This window comes from Serinus canaria, chromosome 6 (genome assembly GCF_022539315.1).
Source record: "Serinus canaria isolate serCan28SL12 chromosome 6, serCan2020, whole genome shotgun sequence".
In the NCBI taxonomy this organism is placed as follows: Eukaryota; Metazoa; Chordata; class Aves; order Passeriformes; family Fringillidae; genus Serinus; species Serinus canaria.
The window spans coordinates 3,257,310-3,282,251 of record NC_066320.1 but is presented as its reverse complement, the minus strand read 5'-3'; the positions used below and the strand labels follow the sequence as shown (position 1 = coordinate 3,282,251).

Sequence of the window (24,942 nt, the reverse complement as noted above, 5' to 3'; positions counted from 1 at the left end):
CATCGCGCATGCGCGGGACGCGCTTCCCGGCGCCAGCGGCGGCACTTCCGGGCGGGCAGGTAGGGATGGGATGAAATGAAAATAATTTAAATTAAATTAATAGATAGAGTTGGATAGGGTAGGGAGGGTGGGGTGGGACGCGGCTGAGGTGCTTCCCGGGCCCGTAGAGTCATGTCGGCGATGGCGATCCCCCCGCTGGCTGTTCCGGGTGCGGTGACTCCTCAGGCCCTGCTCGTTTCCAGCCGAGCCGGCCCAACTCCCGCAGCTCCTCCTCATTCCCTAATCCACAGGCACTTCATCCGGAAATCCCTGCAGGATCACGGGCCCAGGTGGTGGGGAAGCTGGGCCTTTAAAGAGATTTAAGTTTAAGCTGCACCAGACTGTTCTAATTTGAGTCAGTTTTGAGTGGAGAGTTGGACTAAGGCTTGCAGGGATCCCTTCCAGACTAAGTGATTCTATGATCTTAGCAAAACAAAAGTGTGTTCTTGTGCTTGATATGTGCATCTGGATTGTATCTGCTTGATTCTGTCTGAGCAGGGTGTCACATGAAGCTCCTTATTTATTTCCATCGTTCCTGACTCAGGGTCTTACTTCTGATTTACAGAATCACAGGATGTTCTGAGTCGGAAGGGACCCACAAGGATCATCAAGTCCAGCTCTTAAGTGAATGGCCATTCCAGGATTGACTCTACAACCTGGGTGTTTTTAGCACCAGGCTCTGACCTGCTGAGCTCATCTCAGGGTTCTGTGTCAGTATTAAACTTATGATTTAAGTACTCTGCAGTGTTTGAGTGAAGTTAGTAAAGTGGGCAGTGGAATAGGAAGATGCCTAAAGTTGGGAAAAGCTGCTGTGATTTCAGAAGCAGCAGCAGGGTTAGCCTGTCAGGACACCTCTGCTGGCCACCCCCAACTTAAGATTCTCCCCCAGCCTTGGACTTCCTGCCTGAGAGCAGCTGAGGCTGCCCCTGGATCCCTGGCAGTGCCCAAGGCTGGGTTGGATGGGGCTTGGAGCAGCCTGGGACAGTGGAAGGTGTCCCTGCCATGGGAGGGGATGGAACAGATGCCTTGGGAAGGCTGCCCTAGAACAGAGGCTGGACAGTTAAAAAACAAAGTAGGGATTTATTAAAAGGCCTCAGTGGATCCGTCTTGGACAGCACAAGAGCCCAGCCAGGGCTGCACCCAAGGTGAACCAAAATGGGCACAAAATGGACACCTGGTCATAATGTCTCTCACTTTGATAAATTCTGCTCGATTTGCATATTGGAATTAACTGTACAGTTGTAGGTCCAGCTTATGAAGTCCAATCCTGCTTGTTTTTCTCTCTTCAGTCCAAGTTGTTTATGCTCTTGGGCCTGAGATTTGAATTAGTTCTCCTTGGTCCCCAGCTAGAGAAGGAATTGTTTTATTTAGCTACTCTGTGCAGAGAGCTCACCATCCCCTTTTATGAAGCTCAGAACTGCACACTAAAGCAGCACAGAATGTGAAAAATACAAAAGCTCAAACCTGAGGCACCAGAATGAGACGAGCTTTGAGTCCCTTCCACCCCAAACCACACAAGGAGTATCCCTGCTTGGTTTGCTCCCTCCTCCTTTGTCCTGGCCAAACATCTCCACATTCCAGAAGCATCTCCCTGCTGGGGCTGTTTTCCCTGCTGGGGCTGTTTTCCCTGGAGGGGCTGTTTTCCCTGGAGGCAGAGGGATGACCCCTGGATCCCGTGTCCCCAGGGCTGGTGGCAGGAGCTGGGAGCATGAGCGAGTTCCGCATCCACCACGACGTGAACGAGCTGCTGAGCCTGCTGCGGGTGCACGGCGGCGAGGGCGCCGAGGTCTACATCGAGCTGCTGCAGAAGAACCGCACGCCCTACGTCACCACCAACGTCTCTGCCCACAGTGCCAAGGTCCTGCCAGGCTCCTTCTGGGAATAGCACCTCGTCCTGCTGGTGTCCATCCAGGGAAAATGGGGAAAAGAGGGGCTGGTGGGATCCGGGGTAGCGGTTCTGGGTGGAGAAAGGTGGAATGCTTGAGGGAGAGAAGGGCTCTTAGGACTGGGGTGTGGGAAAGGTCAAAGATGGAGGTTGTTTTGTGGGATGTTGGGAGGGAGTTGTTCCCTGAGAAGCTATGGCTGCCCTTGGATCCTTGGAAGTGTCCGTGGTCAGGTTGGACAGGGCTTGGAGCCACCTGGGATAGTGGAAGGTGTCCCTGCCCATGGAACAAGATCATCTTGAAATTCCCTTCCCACCCAAACCTTTCCTTGGTTCCATGATTATGGTATTCACATTCTCTGAACAGAGAGAAAGACAGTTCTCTCTCCCAGGATTTTTCCTGGGGAAGGCAGTGAGAAGCTCAGAGAAGAAGAGAAAACAATTCTTATTTCTATTCACTGCTCCTGTTGTTTGGCACATGTGGAATGTGTTATGGAGATTGTTTACCCAGAGTGGTTTGTTAATTAGACACAGTGAAGGTTGTTTTGATTCCTTGGCCAGTTGGGTCAAAGCTGTGTCCTGACTCTCTCAGTCAGTCACAGATTTTTCTTTAGTATCTCTTTAGTATGTCATTTAGTGTAGTATTAATGTAATATAGTGTAGCTTAATCAAGCAATTGTTCAGCCTTCTGAAATCATGGAGTCAGAGCACATTATTACCTACATTGGGGTCGCTCTTCTACTATACATGATGAAATTAAAATTGTATAAAATGCAATTATATGACTAACACCTGACTTTTAAAATTCTGAATATCACCCAAATATTAGAGATTAAAGCCTGGCACTCATGACCAGACTCATATAGTTTTATAGCTATGTAACTCCTATAGCTTTTATGGCTGTAAGACTGCTTTTTGTTTTCATTTTTAAAAACAATCCACCAGTCAAGCCCCAAGTGCTAGGAAGTCTCCAGCTCTGTCTGAAACTTGGCATCTTTGTAGCCTGAGCTGCATGGCTGCTCTAATTCCATTTCATTTCAATTGTAACTCCATTTAATATTAACATGGTGTTTTACAGGTGAAAATAGCAGAGTTTTCTCGAACTCCTGAAGATTTTTTAAAGAAGTACGATGAGCTGAAGTCTAAGAACACAAGGCATCTGGATTCTTTGGTTTATCTGCTGTCCAAACTCACCGAAGACAAAGAGGTTGGTTCCTCCTTTAGAACTGGATGTTGAGGAGTAGCAACAATGCAGTGCTTGATTTCAAGCACAGCTGATGGTAGAAATCAACAAATGAGCAGTTCTAGCTTTCACTGAGTTAATAAAGCCCTGCTGAGGCTTATGCTCCTCTTGATATAATTCACCAAGACATGGAAAACTGGGACAAAGAGATCTGTGGTTAGATTCAGTACATGGTCATGTGTTTCTTGCTTTAGACTGTGCTGCCCAGCGTTCACAAAACCTTTTCTTTCTTTGTCTGTGTACAGACACTCCACTACCTGCAACAAAATGCAAAAGAAAGGGCAGAACTCGCAGCAAATGCAGCCACCAGCAGCAGCAGCACGAATTTTTCCATCCCCTCCTCCACTTCCAAGATGTCTCTGCAGGAGCTGGAGGAGCTGCGCAAGCAGCTGGGCAGTGTTACAGCAAACTCCAGTGCACAGCAGGTACAAAACCCTTCCTTCCCAAGCTCTGGGCACAAAATCTTCCCTTCTGTTAGTCAGACCATATTAAATCTTGGTGCTGTTCCTTGTAAAAGTGGCCTTTTTCTATCTCAGACAGTTAAGGTTACATTCTTTGGGCTTATTCTAAGGTAAAATTCACAGTTAAATTCTTCCCTGTGAGGAACCTGGCACAGGCTGCCCAGAGCAGCTGTGGCTATTCCATCCCTGCAAGTGTCCAAGGCCAGGGCTTGGAGCAACCTGGCATCATGGAAAAGACAGAAAGGAAGAGGAAAACCAGGCTTAGCAAACAGTTAAACATTTCATTAGCAGCAGTAGGTTGTGAAGTCAGAGTGCAAAAGGGATGTTTATTACTTAAATCCCAAATTCTATTTCCTGTCATTATTTGTATAAAAAAACTGTACAGTGGTAACTTGACCTGTCAAACAAAACAGGGAGGGAAAAAATTCAGTGATAAACTGATGGGTCAAGATAAGGATATTTTGGCTGCAGAAGGCAGAGGGGCAAAAGTGTATGGAGAGTTTTTTGGGCAGAGGGGAAAGAGGAAAAGATGATCAGAGGTCCATAGTGCCTTCTCATGTCTGGTCAGCAAAATCTAACAGAGGACAAGCCTCAGATCACTTCAGGCCCTCGATGGCAAGAGGGATGGAGCTCCCATGTCCCATGCTGTGTGTGTCTGGGCTTGAAGGACTACATGAATGTGATGGTGGAGGAGAACTCAAATCCTAAAATGAAGGGTCTGACCCTCACCCTGTCAGCAGTGGTGGCACCAGCCTTGTCCCACAGCCACTGAAATACTGCACAGCACTGGCCTGACTCATCCAGATCCTTCACAGACAATCTGAGTCAAGTGGGTGATTTAGATCATGAAGGGAAGATGAATTTCCAGTGAGATAACTGATCTTCTTACCAGGATTTATGTGTGAACTTGCTAAAAGAGGAAAGACCTGGAAGTGCCGTTCCCTGGGATGTGCAGTTCACAGCCAGAGGGATTGAAATGCCATCACAAGCCAAGATTTGTGGCTTCCCTGCTGCTCCATTTGCAGTCTCTTCAGACTTAAAGAGCTGCAACTGTGTTAAAAGGCCCTGATGGGCTGGGGCTCAGGTCTGTTGAGTCAGTAAGGGCTGGGACAGGAGGACATTCCTTGGAAGTGTTGGGTCTGCTCAGCCTGTGACACAGATGTTCTGTCTGTGAGGGTCACAGATGGAGCTGGAGGTGTTTATGGAGCTCAGAGATGAGCCCTTCGTCCCCCTCCGTGGATATTGCTCAAGATGTCAGCTGCAGGTTCCTAAGCATGACAGTGGCAAGCTACCACCCTGTGCCAGGGGGTGGGGGTGCCACCTGAGGGCTGTGTTCTCAGCCCTGGGAGAGAACACAGCCCTTCTCTCCAGGCTGTTGTTGAAGCCTGTAGTGACAGTGACCTAAATTTCAAGTTGCAGAGAGAAGGTGATTCATGCCCCTGAGGCATGTGCTTTGTCACCAGTGCCACAAGTGCTGTGCCATCTGCCTTGGGATTGCTTGGCACTGACAGAGAGATCATGCAGGGATTGGAGTTACTGCTTGGGCCAGTTTTGGTCCAGGATTCATGGAGATGGGCAAAGTTAAGTGTTCCCTTTCAGGTGGATGTGTCCTTTATAGCCAAAATGTAGACTTTTTTGACCTCTGCCAGTTAACAAAGTCACACTAGAGCTGGTTGAACTGCAACAGAAGTGCCCTTGTTATAGAATATACATATAGAATAAATATAGTGCTTTTTTGTTACAGAATAAAATCAGAGTCATCAAGTCCAACCCTGGATTGAATATCATCATGCCCACTAAACCATGTTCCCAGCTGCCATTCTGCTCATGTTTTGAACACTTCCAGAGGTGGTGGACACCACCATTTCCCTGGGGAGCTTGTTCCAATGATTAACCACTCTGTCAGTGAAGAAATTTTTCCTGCCTTCCATTTGGGAAGACCTACTGATGGCTGCCCTTCTCCCAAGTAGAACGTGTTCATACAGCCAGCTGAGGGATGCAGTTTCATGTGGGGTTTAGCCATCCTTTGAATTGCTGGCACCCTGCTTGATGCTTCCTATTTCTCCACATGAAAGTCCCAGTTCTGGTAGGGGAGCAGAGGAAATCGAGGTCCTTTCAGCAGATCACCCACACATGATGTAAATAAGAAAGTAAAATGAGCCTGTGCATATCCCTTTTCACACACACACACACACAAACATCTGTGGGGTTTCAGCAATGGCTTTCACCAGCCCTGGGTTTGTGCACTTGGGGCTCCAAATGTTCACGTAGGTTGTGCATCTCACAAGCTTCCCCAGCTGATGATTGATCTTGCACTCCATTTATTTTAGTGTCAGAGCTGGGGGTGGAGAGTCTTTCAGTCTTCAAGAGCTCACTTCCTTCGCCAACTCCCACTCAGAGAAAAAAACTCCATCATATTCCAGCTCTCTGTGGGTGGATTTGTCTGGGTTGCATTTGGCATTGAGTTCAGAGGTGTTCAGTGCCCCTGGAATAGGATGCTGGTGCTTCTGGAAGGAGTTTGCTGCTTTCATGTGGGGCTCCCTCCAAACCAGCAACCTCTGCCTGCTGGTTGTGCATGTCCCCATTCTGCTTCCCTGGGTGTGCCCCAGCACCCAAGCCAGTGGAGACAGTTGCAGAAAGGCATTGTTTGATGTAAACCCCCCCCAAAAAAAGGTCAAATCTATTTAAAAATGTGTATTTTTTGCAGCAGTGGGGCAAGTAGACTAGGTGGCACTGGGAAATTAAACCCTACACCATGCTACTGAAATACCAGCTACTCTGCTTTCTGTTCTCAAGTCCATCAATTGGTCTGCAGTCAATTTCTCCTTGAAATTAAACATTTCTTGGACTCCTAAAAGTCTCCTGGTTTTTTCCTTTCTTTCCCTCTCTGTCTTTCTCCAACAGCCTCTTGAGCTTACCCGAAAAATCCTCCGGGATAAGCAGAACAAGAAGAATTCTGGTCAGCCCATTCCAGTATTTCCATCCTGGGTGTATGAGAGACCTGCACTTATTGGGGATTTCTTAATTGGCACCAGTCTAAGCACTGACACAACAGTACCAATAGGTATGTGAAGCACAGGGAAAATTGCATGAATTTGTAGTGTTTGGTTCTCATTCAGAAATGCTGTTCAGATGTTCACACTCAGCAAAACTTGGCTCTTGGCACTTCTTTTTTCTTTGGGCTGTGTTCTGGGTATTTGAATATTTTGGTGGAAGGGAGGTTGGGGAAGTTGTTGGTGTTGGAAGTAACTGGGCCCTTTTGGGTGGGAGGATCAGCAGCAGGAGCTGTGGCTGGTGTTCTCTTCTGCCTTCTGGATTTGGGTAGGAATGAGCAAAGGATTCTGTTCTCCAGGAAAGCAAAGTACAAGACTGAAACAGGTGGTGATGGCACATTGTGTCCTTTTTTTGTCCTTTTTTTGTCTCCTCTTTGGGAACAGGCACTTTGCCACTGGCCTCCCAGGAATCCATGATTGTGGAAGACTTGCTGTACGTGCTGATTGGCGTGGATGGAAGGTACATCACAGCACAGGCCCTGGTGGGCAGGCAGAACAGAACCTTCTCACTTGATCCAAACCTGGACTTGTCCATCAAGGAGTTGGTGACCAGGATTCTTCCTGTGGCAGCCAGTTACTCTGCTGTCACCAGGTACTGGGCTGTTTTTTGTCAGGGGGGGAGGCTCTCCTGTGAGAGCAGAGAGTCTCCCATTGTGCAGGTGCTAACTTCCATGCTTAATTTAAACTAGGGGGTATAAAATGAGTGACAGTTTATTTGGGTCAGTTTTAGCTTTGCTGGGTTTTTCCTCTGTGCTGCCAGTTCACTTTTTCATTCACACAGCTTTGTTCTTTCTAGTCTTGGCCTTGGTAACTTCAGGTAAAATGCAGCTAGGATATATCTATCTTCTCTTCCCACTCTGCTATGAAATTCTCCATATTTCCTGCTTTTTGCTTCTCTCTGGGCATCCAGGACTGGGAGAACCTTTGTGTGTGGTTCCACTTTCTACTCAGTGCTTTTACAAATGGTTCTAATTCCCTTCTGGCTGGAGAGGAAACATCTTCCCACAGCTTTCCCTTCTAGGAAGTGTGGGATGGGAAATAAGGGACAGGGACTGGTGTGCTTCCCAGCATGGGATCTAGTGGTGTGCCTGCACAGTGTCCTGAAGGCAGAACCTCCTGAAAACCACGCAAATTGCATTGCTGACAGAGTTTCATTTTGCTTTTTACAGGTTTATAGAGGAGAAGTCCTCCTTTGAGTATGGACAGGTAAATCATGCTCTGGCTGCAGCCATGAGGACTCTAATCAAGGAATACATGATATTAATTACCCAGCTGGAGCATCTTCAGAGGCAGGGCCTTCTGTCACTGCAGAAGCTGTGGTTTTACATCCAGCCCACAATGAGGACCCTGGAGATTCTGGCTTCACTGGGTAAATTTCCAAAATACAATCCTTACGGGTTGTGAGAGCTGCAGGGTAGCCAGGCAGGCAGGGCATGTCCCATTTTGATTTCCTGCTTTATTAAAGAAGAAAGCCCAGGGGAATTGTACTCTTGTGGAGAAGAGTACAGGTTCTAGGGCTGAATGTGCCTTTGGAGCTGTCAGGAGGCACCTCAGTGCCTTTTGCCTACACAGCCCTTGCCATCAGCTGTATCCACCACTGCTGCCTCTCCTCAGCTCCTTTCCAGACTCCTCTCCAGCTCTGTGTGGTTACAATCCCTGGAAGTTCCTAGTCCAGCCCCTTGCTTACAGCTACACAGGCAGCTCAGGGGGCCATGTCAAATCTGGGGACCATTTTGGCTTTTGTTTCAGGATGTAAGTGTCTTATATTGTTTTTTTTGTTTTAAATTCCAGCTACTTCTGTGGATAAGGGTGAGTGTATGGGAGGATCAACCCTGAGCTTGCTCCATGACAAGACTTTCAATTACACAGGGGACAGCCAGGCCCAGGAGCTGTGCCTGTATTTAACCAAGGCAGCCAGTGTGCCTTACTTTGAAATCCTGGAAAAGTGGATATATAGAGGCATCATTAATGATCCATACAGGTAAAGAACAGTAAAAAATGAAATGAAATGCAAAACTTCAGAAATACTGATCTGCTTTGTCAAGTCTGTGTCACCTGGGGGCCTGAAACAACCCTCTTGGAAGTTTTTTTGCTTTTGTAGAGTCACTTGAAACATTTTGCTGTATTTGATAGTTTCTGCAGCATTTCTGTTTCCCACATTTTCAGAAACCTAAGGTGGGGGCAAAGCTGAAGGTAAAATACCTGAAATTAATGCCTTTGTGCTGGTGACAAAGGCCAGTTTCCTCACTCCTGCACTGACAAAGAGATAATGTTTAGCCTTGGTTTATGAACTCTGTAAAATTCTGTTTCTCCTTGCAGATCATCAGAGACACTGCATAGTGCTTTTCCTCTTGCTTCACAAACAGACTAATTTCAGTTCTTGATTGGATGTGTCCTCATGAGACCTTATTTCTGATAGATCACATTACCAGTTTGCAGGTCAAAAACAGTAATCCTCATTGTGCCACTTCCTGCCCCTAAACATCTGCTTTAACTGTTCAGTGAGTTCATGGTGGAGGAGCACGAGCTGCAGAAGGAGAAGATTCAGGAGGACTATAATGACAAGTACTGGGATCAGAGATACACTGTTGTTCAGCAGCAGATCCCCTCCTTCTTGCAGAAAATGGCTGACAAAATCCTAAGCACAGGTAGGTGCTTCTGCTGTGACAGGAACCTTGAGGCAAGCTGGTCTTGTGTGAAGAGAAAGGAAATGTCACCATGCCTTGCCACTTTGTGCGGTTGTCCAGCTGAACTGAGAGCAGTAGAAGAGTCAGATGTAAAAAGAACCCCAAACCCCGTAGGTGAAACAACACAGGAGCCCAGCAGCAAGGGGAGCTGTCTGTCTGTCTGCTGTTTTGTGAGCAGGTTTTCTGGCTGGATGGAGCTGGGCAGCTGAAGTTTCACTATCTGAGGGTTAATTTAAGCGTTCAGCCTCTTATCCTGGTACAAAGCCCTCCAAAAGTGACTTCAAAAAAAAAGAGTTTCAGACCACCTTCAGTGATGTTTTGTCACCACTGGGAAACCAAACCATTTCTAAATCTCCTTAAATGTGATACCAGGTGCCTGTTTTAAAATTCTGTGTCATCTTTTGCAAGGTGCCTAAATCCTTTCCAACTCTGAGCACAACACAGTATAAACATTTCTCAGCACATCTTCCTCTTGAAGGGGATGATGTGGAAGTTTCCCTGTTGGCTGTACAGCAGGTATGAACATGGGAATTCTTTCTTTTTAATTTCAGGGAAATATTTAAATGTTGTGAGGGAGTGTGGGCGAGATGTCACCTGCCCTGTGGCCAAAGAGGTCATCTACACTTTAAAGGAGAGAGCCTATGTGGAACAAATAGAAAAAGCATATAACTATGCCAGCAAAGTTCTTCTGGACTTCCTGATGGAGGAGAAAGAGCTGGTGGCTCACCTAAGGTTGGATTTATTTTACTAAATGCATGATAAATAGATTGGTTCTGCTAAGGGACATAAATTTTTGAAGTTAATTCTGTTCTCGGGATATTACCAAGGTGTTCTCTCTATTTCCATTTAGAAAGGTTGACCTAAAAAATGAAAGTTGGGGTTTTTTTCCCTGAAGAGGAAAAAAAAAAAAAGTTTAAAATGATAGAAATGTTGAGTGGGAAAGATATTGGGGGGGGTCTCTGGTCCAACTTCCTTAGAGGACTGTTGCCAAAACTAGGTCAGGGCTTTGTCTAGCCCAGATGAGGAGTCTGGAGCCTCACTGTGTTATGGCTGTGCTCCTATTTTTGCTCCAAAGCCTGCAGTTATCATGAGTGCATTTATCATCATCTCTGGCCAAGCACTTGGCTGCTGGATTTTTAAAAATTAACACAGATATTTGTTGAGAGGAGTGCAAGATTCTGCTCAGAATTGGCAGCTGCCCCTTGGCTGGAGCAGATCTGGGAGTTGTTCAGGACAACAGCAGGAGCCTGCACCCAGCACACCTAGAAGGTTTTTTTTTTTTTCATTTTTCTAGACAAAAAAAAGAACAGCAGCAGCCCTGATCTGACTGCACAGAAGTGTCCTGACTGAGGAGGTAGGGAGGAGGAGACATCCATAAAAGAGCAGTCTCCAAACTGGTTATTTATGGCTGTGTGCTCTCCAGAAAGAGAAACATTTTATGATCAAACCCCACAGGCTCGTTGAGTTGATTGCATTTGTTCCTTTAGGTTTGATATGGATTAACCTGGGCTTTAAGAAAAGTCATCAATTGTCCCTTCATTTTCTTGAGCAGATCTATAAAACACTATTTCCTGATGGATCAAGGGGACTTTTTTGTTCACTTCATGGATCTGACAGAGGAGGAACTGAAGAAGCCTGTGGACGACATCATAACAACGAGGCTGGAGGCTCTGCTGGAATTAGCCCTGAGAATGAGCACAGCCAACACTGATCCCTTCAAGGATGATTTAAAGGTGAGAATGGGTAGAAGCAGAAGATAAATGACTTGGAGCAGAAGGCCTGGGAGGTCTGTGTGCCTGTGAGAACCTGCTGCTTCCTCAGCTGGTGTGACAACAGTGACTCTGACTGTGGGCACCTCGCTGTTGTTCCACAGCAGCTGTGGGTGTCCTGTGGCTTCATTTTTCCCCTGCTCTTCCCTTACAGATTGACTTGATGCCCCATGACCTCATCACACAGCTCCTGAGGGTGTTGGCCATAGAAACAAAGCAGGAGAAGGCCATCATCAGTGCAGAGCCCACAGAGCTCACCCTCAGTGGCCTGGAGGCCTTTTCCTTCGACTACATTGTGAAGTGGCCTCTGTCCCTCATCATAAACAGGTAAGGCATCAATCCACTGAGGGGAAAAACAGGCTTGTACTCTCACAAGAGGCTTTCCGTGCAAGAATCAAACATTCCTCAAAGCTGGAGAGTAGAAGGAAGCACACTTTCTGGTATCTCTGCTTGCAGACTCAAAGAATTCAGGCTGTTGCTACTCTAACAGGTTGTTTTGCATTTAACCAAGTTGTGAGGGACCCAAAGGTCCATTTTTCTGCAGGAATTTGCTTCTTGTTTCCCTGGAGAAACACTGCTGTGAGCCACAAGCAAATGGGACAAGCAGCATTGAGTGAACAGAGTGGCAGATTTCAAATTGCTGAATGCCAGCAATTAACTCCTCCCTTAATTTCCCCTCTAAAAATTCCATTGAATCAGTGAGACTTTCCTAACGGCGCGATGCTTTTGGAATTTTGTCTCTTCCTGCCCAACAGAGTGTGTTAGCTCTGGTGGTATGGAAGTGAAAATAGGATTTGGTAAGGTTTCCTGAACTGTATCGACTGGAGCTCTGCAGACACCCACGCCCAAGTGTCTGAGCACAGACCTGAATCCAGTCCCAGAGCTATAAATAAGCAGCCCCATCTGCTTGTGACAGTGCATTGCTGGTGGGGTAATGCTGCCTGGAGCTTGGTTACAGCTTTTTCTCCCCTTTTTTTTGAAAATCTGGCTAAATTCTTGGGTGAATTCTAAAATCCTGGCGAATTCTTGGGTGACCGTCTCAGCCTTAGCATGGTGGGTACAAGAACACAGTGTCTGATCACCCCCCTCCCAGCCCATGTGAGTGACCCCTGCCTGGAGCTCGAGGGAATTAAGGAGGCTGGTGATGTTCCCACTGGCAGGAAATATGGAGGAGGGTCTCCTTGGAGAGGAATTCTTTGGGGTGGCTGCAAATGTGGCTCTCTTGCTTTGGTTCAATGCAGATCTGCGTGTGTCTGAAGGCGTGAGGAGCATATTGTGTAAAGTCTCTTTACCTCTGAGCAGCCTCAGCCTTCACAGCTTGGTCTGTCAATCAGAGCAGCCCTTCATCTGTATGGGCTTCTCTTTTCTTTCCAGGAAAGCACTGACAAGGTACCAGATGCTTTTCAGACACATGTTCTACTGCAAGCACGTGGAAAGGCAGCTGTGCAATGTTTGGATCAGCAATAAGACAGCCAAGCAATTCTCCCTGCATTCAGCTAAGTGGTACAGCTTTTTTTTTCAGTTTTGGGTCTCCTTATTGCTAATTGGATACCTCATGACACAGCTCAGACAATCCTGAGGTGAAAAAGATCCTTACAAATGTCTTGCAGGCTCAGAGACATCAATTTGTAACATTTTAGGTTTCACTCAATACTTGTTTGCAAAGTTGCTTTAATATTTCATATCAAGATTTTAGTTTTTTATGAGCAAATATTTAAAGCCTATGACAGATTCAAAACTCTGACTCTCCTAATTGATGGAAAACCATGGAAAATAATCAGAGATGATTTGCAGTGGCTTTATAATCCCTCTCACACTGCAGCAAGGCATTTGCTAGGACAGAAATATTTAGCTCAGTGCTTGGCTGTGCAAGCCTGGTGCTAGTTCTCCGTGGCATTTGCTAGCTCTGAGCTGTGTGGGTGTGATTTCTCCCCTAGGTTTGCTGGTGCTTTCACACTGCGGCAGCGGATGCTGAATTTTGTGCAGAATATCCAGTATTACATGATGTTTGAAGTGATGGAGCCAACATGGCACATTCTGGAGAAGAACCTGAAGCTGGTGAGTGAAGTTGGAATGGAAGGCTTAACAAATGTAAGGCCTAATTTCAGCAGCTGCAGCTGTCTGTTGATTTTGTTGGAGGCTCTGGGAGCTGCTGTTCCTGCCACGTTGCAAAGTGCTGCTGTTCTGCACCACCTTTCTGCTTGATTAGTCATACATCCCTTTCCTGTGCTGCATCCCCCTGTCTCACTCTGCTCCCTGTTATGTAAAGGCAGGTTCTGCTCAACATTCCCATACACAGGAGGAAGAGAGCTGTGCCAAAGGCAGATGGATGCAGAGAGCAAAGATCATAAACCGGTCCAGCCATCTCCAACTGATTCCTTGGCTGAGTTACAGTGCTCCTAGAAGTAGAGCCTGTGCTTTCCCTTCCATTAAGCTGCCAAGGACTGGCATGCAGGGAATGTTTGGTTTAAAAAAGGCCATTATTATTATTATTATTATTATTATTATTATTATTATTATTATTATTATTATTATTATTATTATTGTTGTTGTTGTTGTTGTGTTGTTGTTGTTGTTGTTGCTATTACTATTATTATTGTTGTTGGTAGTCACCCTGTGATCTGATGCCTCTGGGTTGTGCATCTTTTTCCTCTTACACCCTGAAAAACACAAACCACTCCTCTGAGGTACCAAACCACCCAACACCCCTGCAATCAGCTCTCTTGGCAGCTCTCTGATAGCCCTTGTGGATCTTCAGCATCATCTGATCCTGCCTTAGTTCTTACTGAGGAGGTTTTTGGGGTCAGCTAGCCAACATTTTGATGCCCTGTCATGTTTTTTTCCTGGAGAATTCACAGGAGGAGCAGGTCTAGGGTTGTGTCTCTGCACGTTCTTGGCAAGAACTTCTGAAGGAGAAGGGTTCATATGTCAAGCTCCTGGATAATCTGGGAATTGTATTTATTTCTTAATTTTGTTGCAAGTTTAGGTTTGCAAAATATATCACTCAGTTTACTTTACTTGCACGGAAGCTGTTGTTGAAGTTATCCTATCCCTGTTTGCTCCTTTAATTTGTATTTTAGAGGGGAAAAGGATGTTCCTCACTGGTCTCATGCAGTGCCTCATGGTGCATTTTATTTGTCACACTTCTCTCTTGTGCATTTTCACTTGAAGATAAGGTGCTCTCTTCCTAAAATTGTAGCTGGGATCTTCATCTTCACAACATTGCTGTCTTCATCAACACAACTGCATCATCATCTTCATTGCATTAGAAAGCTGCATTTATCCCTGTTCTGCAGTAGGGATTAAAGGGATGTGGTGTTGGAATCCAAAATGCAGGGAATTCTCAGAACTTTGGGCTTGTAAACTAAAGCTTAGAATTAAAAACAGGATTTGATCTGAGATCTTGGAAAAGACTTCCAGACTTAGGTGCTAGAAGGGAGAATGTGGATTTATAGTTTAAAGCAGAGAGACGTTAAGCTAAGAAGAGGAAAGTTGAGAGTTTTGGAGTTTAAGATATAGAAAAAGTTAAAGTAGTTACAAGGGTAAACAAGAAGTTTAGAATGCAGCTCTGTAGGTTTGTGCATCATGATTGACTAAGAAAGCTTACACTGTAGCATTAGTCCCTAAGATTAAATATTTAAGGATTGGGTGAAAAACATAAATATTCTTGTTAGCAGTGTTTTATTGGTCAGTAAATCCTTAAAAGGTCTTGTAACTAGGGGTCTTGTAACCTTCTGAACCATACAATAAAAATGTGAGCCAAACTCACCCTTCCTGCCTCTGTAGAAAACAAGAGAAATAAACTACATCATCTAAAAACTCAGAAATCCCATCTCTAACTCATTCAAAATTCCTTCCAAAATCCCCATGATGTGGGAGGGGCTTCCTGCACTGGTCCTGCTGGAGCAGTGTGGATGCTGTGGCAATTTTAGTCCTGTGGTTCTTTCCTAAGCTTGATTTGTGTTCTGAGCTTCAGCAGTGTGCAGAGTGAGAGGGGGTTTTAATCTATCATTTAAAACTCAAGACTGAAACAGCCTGTTGGAGTGGCAGAGGTGAACAAAAATCTTACAGAATCCTCACAACACTGCATGTCCCAGTTCCTTACTGGCTCCTAAAGCATATTTCTGAATAGCCTGTATTTTTTAATGATAAGTTTATTGACATTTAAGATTTATTGACACTAAGATTTGTTTTTCTCTTTTGCTCTTGTTTTCACTGACTTTACTGAGGTTGTGAAGGTGGGAGTGGCCATGAGAAGCAGATTTAAGAACAAGCAAAATGCAAGTTCATAAAGCAGATAACTCCATCCTTTCCAGGGGAGGGCTTGGGTGATCAAATTAATCATGGTTTGTGGGGAGGTGATGTGACAGATCAAAGAGGCAGTCTCCATCTCTGGGTGTTCTGGGAGCTACACGAGGAGTTCCTCACTGTGAGAGGTCCCTGTCAGAGGCAGGGTGCTGGGCTGCAGCTTTGGGGCAGAGCAGCACAGCAGCCCTGGTTTGGTTTGTCATTGTTGGGCTGTCCTGTCACAGGCATCCAACATTGACGATGTCCTGAGCCACCACACCAGCTTCCTGGACAACTGCCTGAAGGACTGCATGCTCACCAACCCAGAGCTGCTCAAGATCTTCTCCAAGCTGATGTCTGTCTGTGTCATGTTCACCAACTGCATGCAGGTGTGTACAGCCTCCCCGTGACACAGTCCCTCTGCCAGCCCCACGTGGACTTGTGTCTGTTCCCTCTGTCAGCAGCCTTAGGGCTTGACAGCTCACACCTCTCCCAAGTGGTTTCTGTGGCTTCTTACTCCACAAAATCCTCCTTTTTCCATGTTGAGATCAGGTTCATATGGACCAAATTCCCTCTCTTGAGGTGGAAGTTGTGGTGCTCTGTAGAGGTCTCTCTTGAGGGTGAGCTGAGGGGTGCATTCCAGCATCAGGGAGCCCACAGCTTTTCTAAAACCTACTTCCCAGTGGGCTTAGGGAGATCTGTGTACCAGCATTGCCTTGGTTTGGAAGACAGGTGTCTGCTGAGGAAGGCAGGAGCCTCCCCTGAAATGGAAAATGTGAACCCCCTCCCTCCAAATTATTATAATTTTGAGATTAAGGAGCTCTCAGACAAAGATATGGGAACAGGAATAACTAGGAAAATTTAAAATACAAATGCAATAGTACAAACAAAAAAAAACCAACCCTGCCAGAGTCAGAGCAGGCCCTGACCCCTGTGTGTCAGGGTGGTGGCACAGTCCCTCCAGGTGGTGCACAGTCCCTCCAGGGGGCTCAGGTGGTGGCACAGTCCCATCCCGGGGCTCAGGGTGGCACAGTCCCATCCCGGGGGCTCAGGTGTGGCACAGTCCCATCCCGGGGGCTCAGGTGGTGGCACTCCATCCGGGGCTCAGGGTGGTGGCACAGTCCCATCCCAGGGGGCTCAGGGTGGTGGCACAGTCCCATCCCGGATGGCTCAGGTGGTGCACAGTCCCATCCCAGGATGGCTCAGGGTGGTGCACAGTCCCATCCAGATGCTCAGGGTGGTGGCACGTCCCATCCAGGGGCTCGGGTGGGGCACAGTCCCATCCCAGGGGGCTCAGGGTGGGGGCACAGTCCCATCCCAGGATGGCTCAGGGGTGGCACAGCCCATCCCAGGGGGCTCAGGGTGGTGGCACAGTCCCATCCCAGGGGGCTCAGCCCTCCTGCAGTGCCAGCTGTGTCTCTGCTGGAGCAGGGATCCTGCACAAGGGGGGAGTTTTCCTCTGCAGCTCCAGGGCTGCTGGAGATGGGCCTGCTCTCCCTCTGGGAATGCAGGGCAGCAGAAAGCTGCTCCTCTGGGAATGCAGGGGGCAAAGGCTACTGGGCTGTTCCAAACCTCAGATTGGATCCAGGTAGGAATGCTTGGCTCCTCCCCTGGGCGGGGCATCTCCCCATGGGATGGTGGAATTTGATCAGCCCTGCAGGGACACTCACTGGCCATGGACAGAAGATAATTAATAATTAATGGCCATGAACAGCAGAGATCTCCTGGAGGGAGAATTGGCTGTGGAAGAGATAAAGAAAACTGCCCATTGAACAGAAGAGAACTGCCCCACCTCTGATAGATGGGGATAGACTCCACACCCCATTTCCAACCTCAGACCAGCATGCTGTATTCAGACTCAGAGTTAGCTCTCCTGGGAGTTGGGGTGGGCACAACTGAGCCTTGTGCTGTGCCACAGTGGAAGAAATGAGCTGTAACTGTGTCCCCAACGCTGTCCCCTTGCCAGAGGTTCACCCAGAGCATGAAGCTAGACAATGAGATGGAGAGGCTCACCCTGGAGCATGGCACCATGCTGGGCCCTCCCACCGAGGAGGAGCGTGCTGAGGAGGCTGCCAAGAAGAAGCTGACCAACAAGGTGGGACACTCTGGCCACTTGCAGGTAGCCCTTCCTGGTTTATAGACTACCTCTGGCCCCAAAACCTCAACTTTGTGGAACTGTGGGCAGTGTGGAGCTCTGCTGGAGTTCTCAAAGTCTGCTTTGAAGATCCTGTCTCCCACAGCAGTCCCTGCACTGGTTTTTGAGTTTTCACTTGTGTTTTCAGCTGTGCAGAGCCACATCCAGGCTTTCTGAAATGTCATTCCCACTTCACCATTCCCAGAGTGTGAGTGGGGCTCTTTGGAGTCCATGGCTTTCATACCTGGGGGATCTGTCTTGTCCATATTTCTCTGTGTGGAGGCACGGGGGATTTGCTCTGTGGCTGGCAGATCCTCCTGTCTCTCTGGAAGCCCCTCTGGCACACACTGCATCACTGCTGCAGTCCCAGAGCTCCAGAGGTCACAGCCTGTCTTAGGCAACACACATTTTCTGCCTGCTGGCTTTTCCTCCTGCTTGAAAATGAGCAATGGCAGCATGTATCCTTGGAGAACTCAGCTGGGACCTGCTCTGGGCTTCTCCCAGGCTGGGCACAGCAGGGCTTTTAGCTACCAAGGACTTTGAAAGGTTTATTTCAGAGTGAAGTTTGCTGGCAGTGGTTTGGGGTGGGTTAGGGAATGGAGGGAATAACTGCAGCCCCTTGGCAAGTGCAGATCAGCACACACATGGGGCCACTCTGCCTTTGTCTTGGCAGCTTTTAGCAGAGCATGCTGACAGCCTGCACCTCACATCTGGCTTTGAAGCCACCATCAACAAGTTTGACAGCAACTTCTCCACACATCTGCTGGACCTGCTGGACAAGCTGAGTGTGTACAGCACAAATGACTGCGAGCACAGCATGCTCAACATCATCTACAGGTGAGCCAGGCCTTCTCTGTCTGTGACTTCCCCTCCCCTGGCTCCCAGGGTCAGCTCCGGAAATGCTCATTATAACTGAGAAGTGTGTTTATTTAGGAGCTCTCAGCAACCTGGGCTAGGGAAAGGTGTCCCTGCCCATGGCAGGGGGTTGGAATGAGATGGGCTTTGAGGTCCCTTCCAATCCAGACCATTCTGCTTTGCAGTTCAACCCAAGGCTTTAGAAAAAACCCCAAAACATTCCTTTGAATTGAGTGAAACTTGTCCATTAATATTGTACATGTGGTGTTAGTTTTCCTGGGGATTGTGGAGACAGTGAATAAACCAATTTCCAAATACAGGGTAAGCATTCCAAGATGAGAAAATCACATTAAGGTTTGATCATAAAGTGTCTATTTTAAGTTCCCATATTGCATTTATTTAAATAAGCAGCTGCTTGGAAATCAAACTTCCTTCAGAAATACACAAAAGTCAGGTACACAGGATGGGAGGGGAGAGAGAAAGCAGATGGAAGTTTTGCTGCTAGGTATTGATTTTTCAAGAAAAAAAAACCCTGGAAGTTCTGTTCCCTGTCCATCTGCACTGGATATCTTTTATGGCTGGCTGATAACCCCCACTGCTCTGTTGAGATGTGCTACACCTGAAAGCAGAGAGAGGAAATGTTTCACTAGTGCTTTTTAAGGAGATTGTTGTCCCCTCCTGGTGCTGTTTCTGACAGCATCTGACAGGGCTGTCAGGATTCCTGGTACTTTGCAAACACTTGTTAGCTGAAGTATTCCCACAGGAGACTGTGCTTCCACTTGTCCTTTTCTTCTGGGAACTTCTTGTCCAGCCACTTGTCCAGGTTTGCCCAGCCCCTGACAGTGCCCCAGGGCTGCTTGGGCTCTCCTGCTTCCATCCCCTGTCAGGGGAGCAGCTCCCAGCCACCAGAGCTGCCCCTGGGGGTGCTGCTGAGTCCATGAAGTGGGAATGTAGGTGTGGAGCCCTTCTCCACAGCCCTAAGAACTCTGGTTGGTTCCATCTCTGAACTGACCAGAGTCAGAGGTTTTCTCCTCATCTTGGAATTCCTCCAAAAAACTGTTTGTGTGGCTGTAGTTGTTGTTCCTTTCAGGACTAACCAGGGCAGCCAAGTCTCTGCAGGACCTTTTGGGAGAGGCTGGTGTGGCTTCCCAGCATTTCATTTGCCTGGAGACCCCAGTTCATCATCATCAGGCTGTTGCAGGCTCCAGGCAGGATCCATCTGTAGGAAAGGCTGGCAGGATTAAGCTCTCCCTGTTCCCTGGCTGCCATCTCTGCTGGGTGTCACAGGAGCATCCAGACTCGGGCTGGATTCAGGGATTGGGATCACAGGCAGTTGAGTCACCCAGGCAGGAGCATTCCCTGCTCCCCAGTGCTCCAGCTCTCCTCCTTTATCCTTTTCTTAACATTTTCCCATCTCCAGTACAAGTTCTAACAGAGGGACATGTTCATGTTCATGACTTCTCCATCCAGGAGATCTTGATGGCAGCTCACTCCATGATCCCAGGGCACAGGGGACGTGGCCAACACAGTGCTGAGGACCAAATTACCTACTCTGTCATAGTGGGAATGTCACACAGTGCCAGGACAGTGGGACAGGCTGGTGCTGCACCCCACAGCCTGGCTGTGTGTCCTGCCCAGGATGCCACAGCCAGGAGCTGCTCCATGAGTGTCACAGCCCCCACTGGGGGGGCAGCTGGGGCCAGCAGGTGACTCCTGAGCTGTGAAACCTCTGCAGCTGCTTCTCCCAAACACAGAGAGGTTGGGTTTTGCAACCAGCCCTTCCTGCTTCAGGGGAAAGGGGAATTGTGGTGGTGCTGCTGTCCATGGTTTGTGCTGTGGACAGTGACCCAGCTGCACCCAGAGGAGGGCCTGGCTCCTTTGCCCTCCTTTTATTTCCGTGGCACCAGGACTGTCATCACTATCAAGTCCTGCCCTAGTCTGGATTCTCTGGGACCACTTGAGTCTTCATCAAGACATTGGAGCTGCTGGACCTTTCCTGTCAACCCAGCTGTCCCCAATTCCTTAGCAGAAATCCTGGATGTGAACAGCCCATGGGACCTTTCCAATCCCATAGGGTGCTCAGGGCTGGTTTAAAGGGTGGGAGCCCGAGGTGACATTTAGCTCCCATTCAGGTTGGAGGGATTGTTGGCTCCAGGCCTGGGCTCTATGGCAACAGGAACCTGAGAAGCAGAGTGGAGACAGTTGCCATCTGAAATAACATATTTGAGAGAGTTATAAGGAAGAGCTTGTAAGACATACCACACTTTTCTTCGAATTTATAACCTTTTTATGGGACTGCTTTCCAACAGGGATCATCAACATGTCAGATAAATAACAAAATTCACAGTTCTGGTACTTGCTCATCATTTATTTGCTCCTGGTTAACAGTTATTCATTTTGTGGTACTGAGTAACTGAGACATTTTATCTGTGGCATCAAACAACAGGAGATGGAGATGCAGAGGGTTTCCTTCAGAGCTCACAGGTCACAGATCTCTGTTGTGCCCAAGTCCTGCTCAGTGTGTCACAGACTAGAATCAGAAGATCTCCTGAGGTGAAGGAACCTAACAAGGATCATCCAGTCCCTGCACAGACACTTCAACAATCCCACTCTGGGAGCAGTACCCAAACTCTCCTGGAGCTCTAGCAGCCTCAGGGCTGTGCCCATTCCCTGGGGAGCCTGGGCAGTGCCCAGCACCCTCTGGAGGAAGAACCTTTCCTGATGTCCATCCTAAACCCCAGCTCCAGCTGTTCCCTTGGCAGTGCTGACAGAGGCTGGCAGCTGCAGGAACTCTCCAGTGACTCCAACACCTCCCAGGAGTGAAAAGGAGTAGAGCTACAGTGGAGAGAACTTTGTCAGCGGGATTAGTTAAGTCCCCTTTCTTAGAAATGTTACACATCAGTGTGGTTATCAGCATCCTTCCCTTAGCAGTGTGGAGGAAGTTGAGCTCAGAGTAGGCCACCAGGACCTGAAGTGGTGCAAACCCCACCACAAAGCAAGAAAATGCCACGTAAGCACATGCTGAGGAAGCACCACACAGATTCTGAAGAAATGGTTATCAGGGATCACTTGAAACTAAAAACAGCTGAAAGGGAAGCCAAGCAAAATCTGCCAGTCGCTGAGCTGGGAATGAAGCAGCTTTAGAAATGGAGCAGGTCCTTAAAGCAGCAAGTCTGGCCTTGTGTTTGAATCAAAACTTGCCCAGTGCTCTCACCTCAGTGTCAGGTTTCCCTGACACTGAGGTGAGTGTCAGCTCCTGGAGGATAAAGGCAATGTAAAGCTTTTCAGCCAGGAGAGAGCAACAGATAAATTCCATCTGTCGAGGCTCTGTTTTCTGCAGGCACCAAAAAATGTCAAGGAACAATTTGTTGCCGTTTGTGTGAGGTTGTTAAGCAACATGAAACTCAAATATTGTGCCCATTCAGTTGGTACTGGAGCAGCCTAATTTGAGGAAGGGAGAGAGTAACTTTGGTGTGATTCATGGGCACGCACTGCCTGCCTGCTCAGTGATCCAGGGCACACGAGTGCACGAGCTGCACAGGCTGTGGGTGCTGTGGGATCTGCCAAGGGAAAGTCACAGCAGGCTTGGGGCTGGATGGCATCACTCTGGATTATCAGGGAGGTGGGGTTGTGGTGGTATCCCTGGTGCTGAGTGCTTTGGAGAGGCTTTTCCAAGTGTCACTTGTGGCTGATCATCTCTGGCCATGTGCTGGTGTTGGTGAATTGTGGATCTGTGGGAAACATCCTGGTGTTAGCCAGGGGATGGTGGGGATGGAATCCTCAGCATTTCGTCGTGCTGGGTGGATTTTGTGTGGGAGTTTGTGGTGAACTCTGGGGTTTCAGCAGTGCTGGGGAGAGCTGAGAAGGTGCAGACACTGAGCAACCCTTGTCCACACAAGACACCTCTGTGTGGTCTGCAGAGGAGCTGTGGGCATTTGGTCCTTCGTAATCTGTTTGGGACAGATTCCTGATGCATTTCAGTGTCAAGGCATGGCACGGAGCAGGTGCCACCACACCTGTGGCACAGCACACACAACCATGCAGGGACAGGGCTCTCTGTTGTCACCATGATATTTTCTGAAAAATCCCTTTGCCAGGATTTTTCTCCTGAGAAGCCTCAGAAAAGAGATTTAAACAATAATTATCTGATTGCTTGGAATGTGGTTTGCAGGTTGCTTACCACCAGGTGCATCTTTGATTGGTTCCATGTGAATTGTTTTTACTTAATGACCAATCCCAGCCAGCTGTGTCAGACTCTCTGGTCAGTCATGAGTTATTATTATTCATTCTTTTCCAGCCTTCTGTCTGGATCCTTTCTCTTCCTTTAGTATAGTTTTAGTAGATCATAAAATAATAAATCAGCCTTCTGAGAACTTGGAGTCAGTTCTCATCTCTCACCTCGTCCTGGGGACCCACAACACCACAGCAACTGGTGATCACCAACATGCTGTGGGTGTCCTGGGGGAGGTTCCTGCTGTCACCTGCCCTGCCTCAGGTGTGTTCTGTCCCTCAGGTTGGACTTCAACGGGTTCTACACGGAGCGCCTGGAGCACATGTCGGCCGAGCGCAGCCGCAAGGCGCTGCCGCTGCTGCCCCGCCTGGCCGTGCCTGCCCAGTGAGCCCCAGCCCCCCCTGCCAACAGCACAGGGCAGCCTTCACCCTCCTGACATGGTTGGAATGTTTTAGGCTTCTCCTGGCTTTTTTTTTTTTTTTTTTTTAACTATGTTGTACAATGATGTGTTTGTGTGTTGTAAAATAAATTAAGTGACAACAACAACAACAAAAATCAGGATTGTTTTTTCTGGTAACAGAACTGAGGCTGCAAATTATTGTGGATTCTCCATCTCTGGAAGTGTCCAAGGCCAGGTTGGACAGGGATTGGAGTAGCCTGGGGTAGTGGAAGGTGTTCCTTCCCATGCCATGGGATGATCTTTAATTCCTTTCCAACCCCAAGCCCGCAGCAAAGGAGTTCCAGGGAATCTAAACATTGCCTGAGGCAGTTTGAGAGCAGGTGCATAGAGGGAGGAAGGGAAATGTCTCCCAGGAACAAGGGGTAACCAAGGCCAGGGACACAGAGGCCTTGGGGGAGGAGTGTGTGAGGGCTGTGGGCACAGGACTGAGTGCTCCTGTCCTTCCTCTCCCTCACTGCTCCTGTGCAGGGACCTCCTGGAGCTCACTGGGGGGAAGAGGGAGGTTCTGTGTGCTCCATGGCCTACAGCTGCTCCTCCAGCTTGCCAGTGGGAGAGAGACCCCAGCAGAGGGTGGGGATCAGCAGCAAGCTCTGAGTCCCACTAGAAGTCATGGAGAGTTCATTGAATCAACAGCGAGCTTGTGACTAATCCCAAATCCGTTCACACCCACGTGCCCGGGTCCATTTCCATTTCCTGGTTGGCCCTGGCCAGAAACACCCAGAAATACAAACGTGCCCAGCTTATCTTCCCTGATATCAGAGCTCCAGTGCTTCCTGTGACAGTCCAGCCACCCTGGTGACCCGAGTGTCCCTGCAGAGCCACAGGACATGTCCCACCAGGCCGGGGGACACCTCCATGCCCCCAAGGCCGTACACACAGCCCCCAGTGCCACCTGGACCATCCCCCCACCCCAATGTCCTGTGGGCATCCTCCACCACCCCACTGACCCAGCACCCCTGTGCCCCAGGGACCCTCCCCAGAGCTTCCCAGACAGCCACAATTCCCCACAGAGAGCTCCTGGATGCTCATGGACAGTCCCCAGTGTCCACTCTGGTGTCCTGCAAACCTTTCCTGTCACCCTGTGCACCCCAGGGACTGTCCCCTGATGCTCTGTGACCCCTGCCCAATGCCCCAGGGACCCTCCAGGTGCCCCTTGGACAGCCCCCAGTGCCCCACAGACCCTCCAGGTGCCCCTTGGACAGTCCCCAGTGCCCCACGGACACCCGTGGTGCCCCACAAGCCACCCCCCTATTCCCCCAGTGACCCACGGACACGCTCCAATGGCCCATGGACCCTCTCCAGTATTCTGTCCCCAGTGTCCCACGGCCCCTCCAGGTGTCCCTGTGTACCCTTCGCGATTCTTCAGGGACCCCCGTGATTGCTCGGGGACAGTCCCCAAGGCTTCACAGAGCCCCAAAGAGCACCCTCCTTCAAATTCCCCGTGGGCACCCCCCGGTGCCCGCGGATCCTCCTCGATCCATCACCGGCTGCCCCCGGTGTCCCGAGGCCTCTCCTCAGTTCCCCAGCACCGCCCGCGATGTCCCCCGGCCGGTACCCGGTACGCGGTATCCCCTCCCCATTCCCAGCGGGCAGCCCCCAATGCCCGCCCCGGTTCCCCGTGCCCCCCCCAGCTCCCGGTGCCCGCCCCGGTTCCCCGTGCCCCCCCTCACTCCCCGTGTCCCCCAGCTCCCCGTGTCCCCCCCAGCTCCCGGTGCCCCCATCGCGCCGCCGTTCCCCGCCGTGGGCGGCCCGTCCCGCCGCGCCCCGCCCCGTCCCGTCCCGGCCGTGGGTGAGTCACGGCGGGCGGGGGCTGCCGGCGGCGCGGCGAGCGGGGGCACGGC

General features: G+C 48.9%; 1 protein-coding gene across 2 annotated transcripts; it reads left to right on the top strand.

Annotated features, from left to right (window-relative positions):
- Position 1: 1 nt before the first annotated feature.
- TUBGCP2 (tubulin gamma complex associated protein 2) lies at positions 2-23,162 on the top strand. Of its 2 annotated transcripts, XM_018911130.3 has the most exons (19): positions 2-59; positions 605-749; positions 1,725-1,897; positions 3,000-3,128; positions 3,410-3,589; positions 6,530-6,689; positions 7,063-7,270; positions 7,848-8,047; positions 8,470-8,659; positions 9,181-9,326; positions 9,917-10,097; positions 10,918-11,098; positions 11,289-11,461; positions 12,509-12,637; positions 13,072-13,192; positions 15,667-15,810; positions 17,388-17,516; positions 18,229-18,392; positions 22,924-23,162. In XM_018911130.3, exons 3-19 carry the CDS (start codon positions 1,748-1,750, stop codon positions 23,027-23,029), a joined length of 2,691 nt encoding a protein of 896 aa, XP_018766675.1. In that variant the 5' UTR covers positions 2-59; positions 605-749; positions 1,725-1,747; the 3' UTR covers positions 23,030-23,162. The 2 variants fall into 2 exon arrangements, with proteins under 2 accessions (XP_018766675.1, XP_009085828.1); XM_009087580.4 differs by lacking the exon at positions 605-749 and having other exon boundaries at positions 10-59.
- The last annotated feature ends 1,780 nt before the right edge of the window (positions 23,163-24,942 follow it).

Coding starts and splice junctions, on each gene's coding strand:
- TUBGCP2 (XM_018911130.3), top strand. CDS start 1,748: ATGAGCGAGTTCCGCATCCACCACGACGTGAACGAGCTGCTGAGCCTG. Junction 6,690..7,062: donor TGACACAACAGTACCAATAG/GTATGTGAAGCA, acceptor CTTTGGGAACAG/GCACTTTGCCACTGGCCTCC. Junction 9,327..9,916: donor TGACAAAATCCTAAGCACAG/GTAGGTGCTTCT, acceptor TTTTAATTTCAG/GGAAATATTTAAATGTTGTG.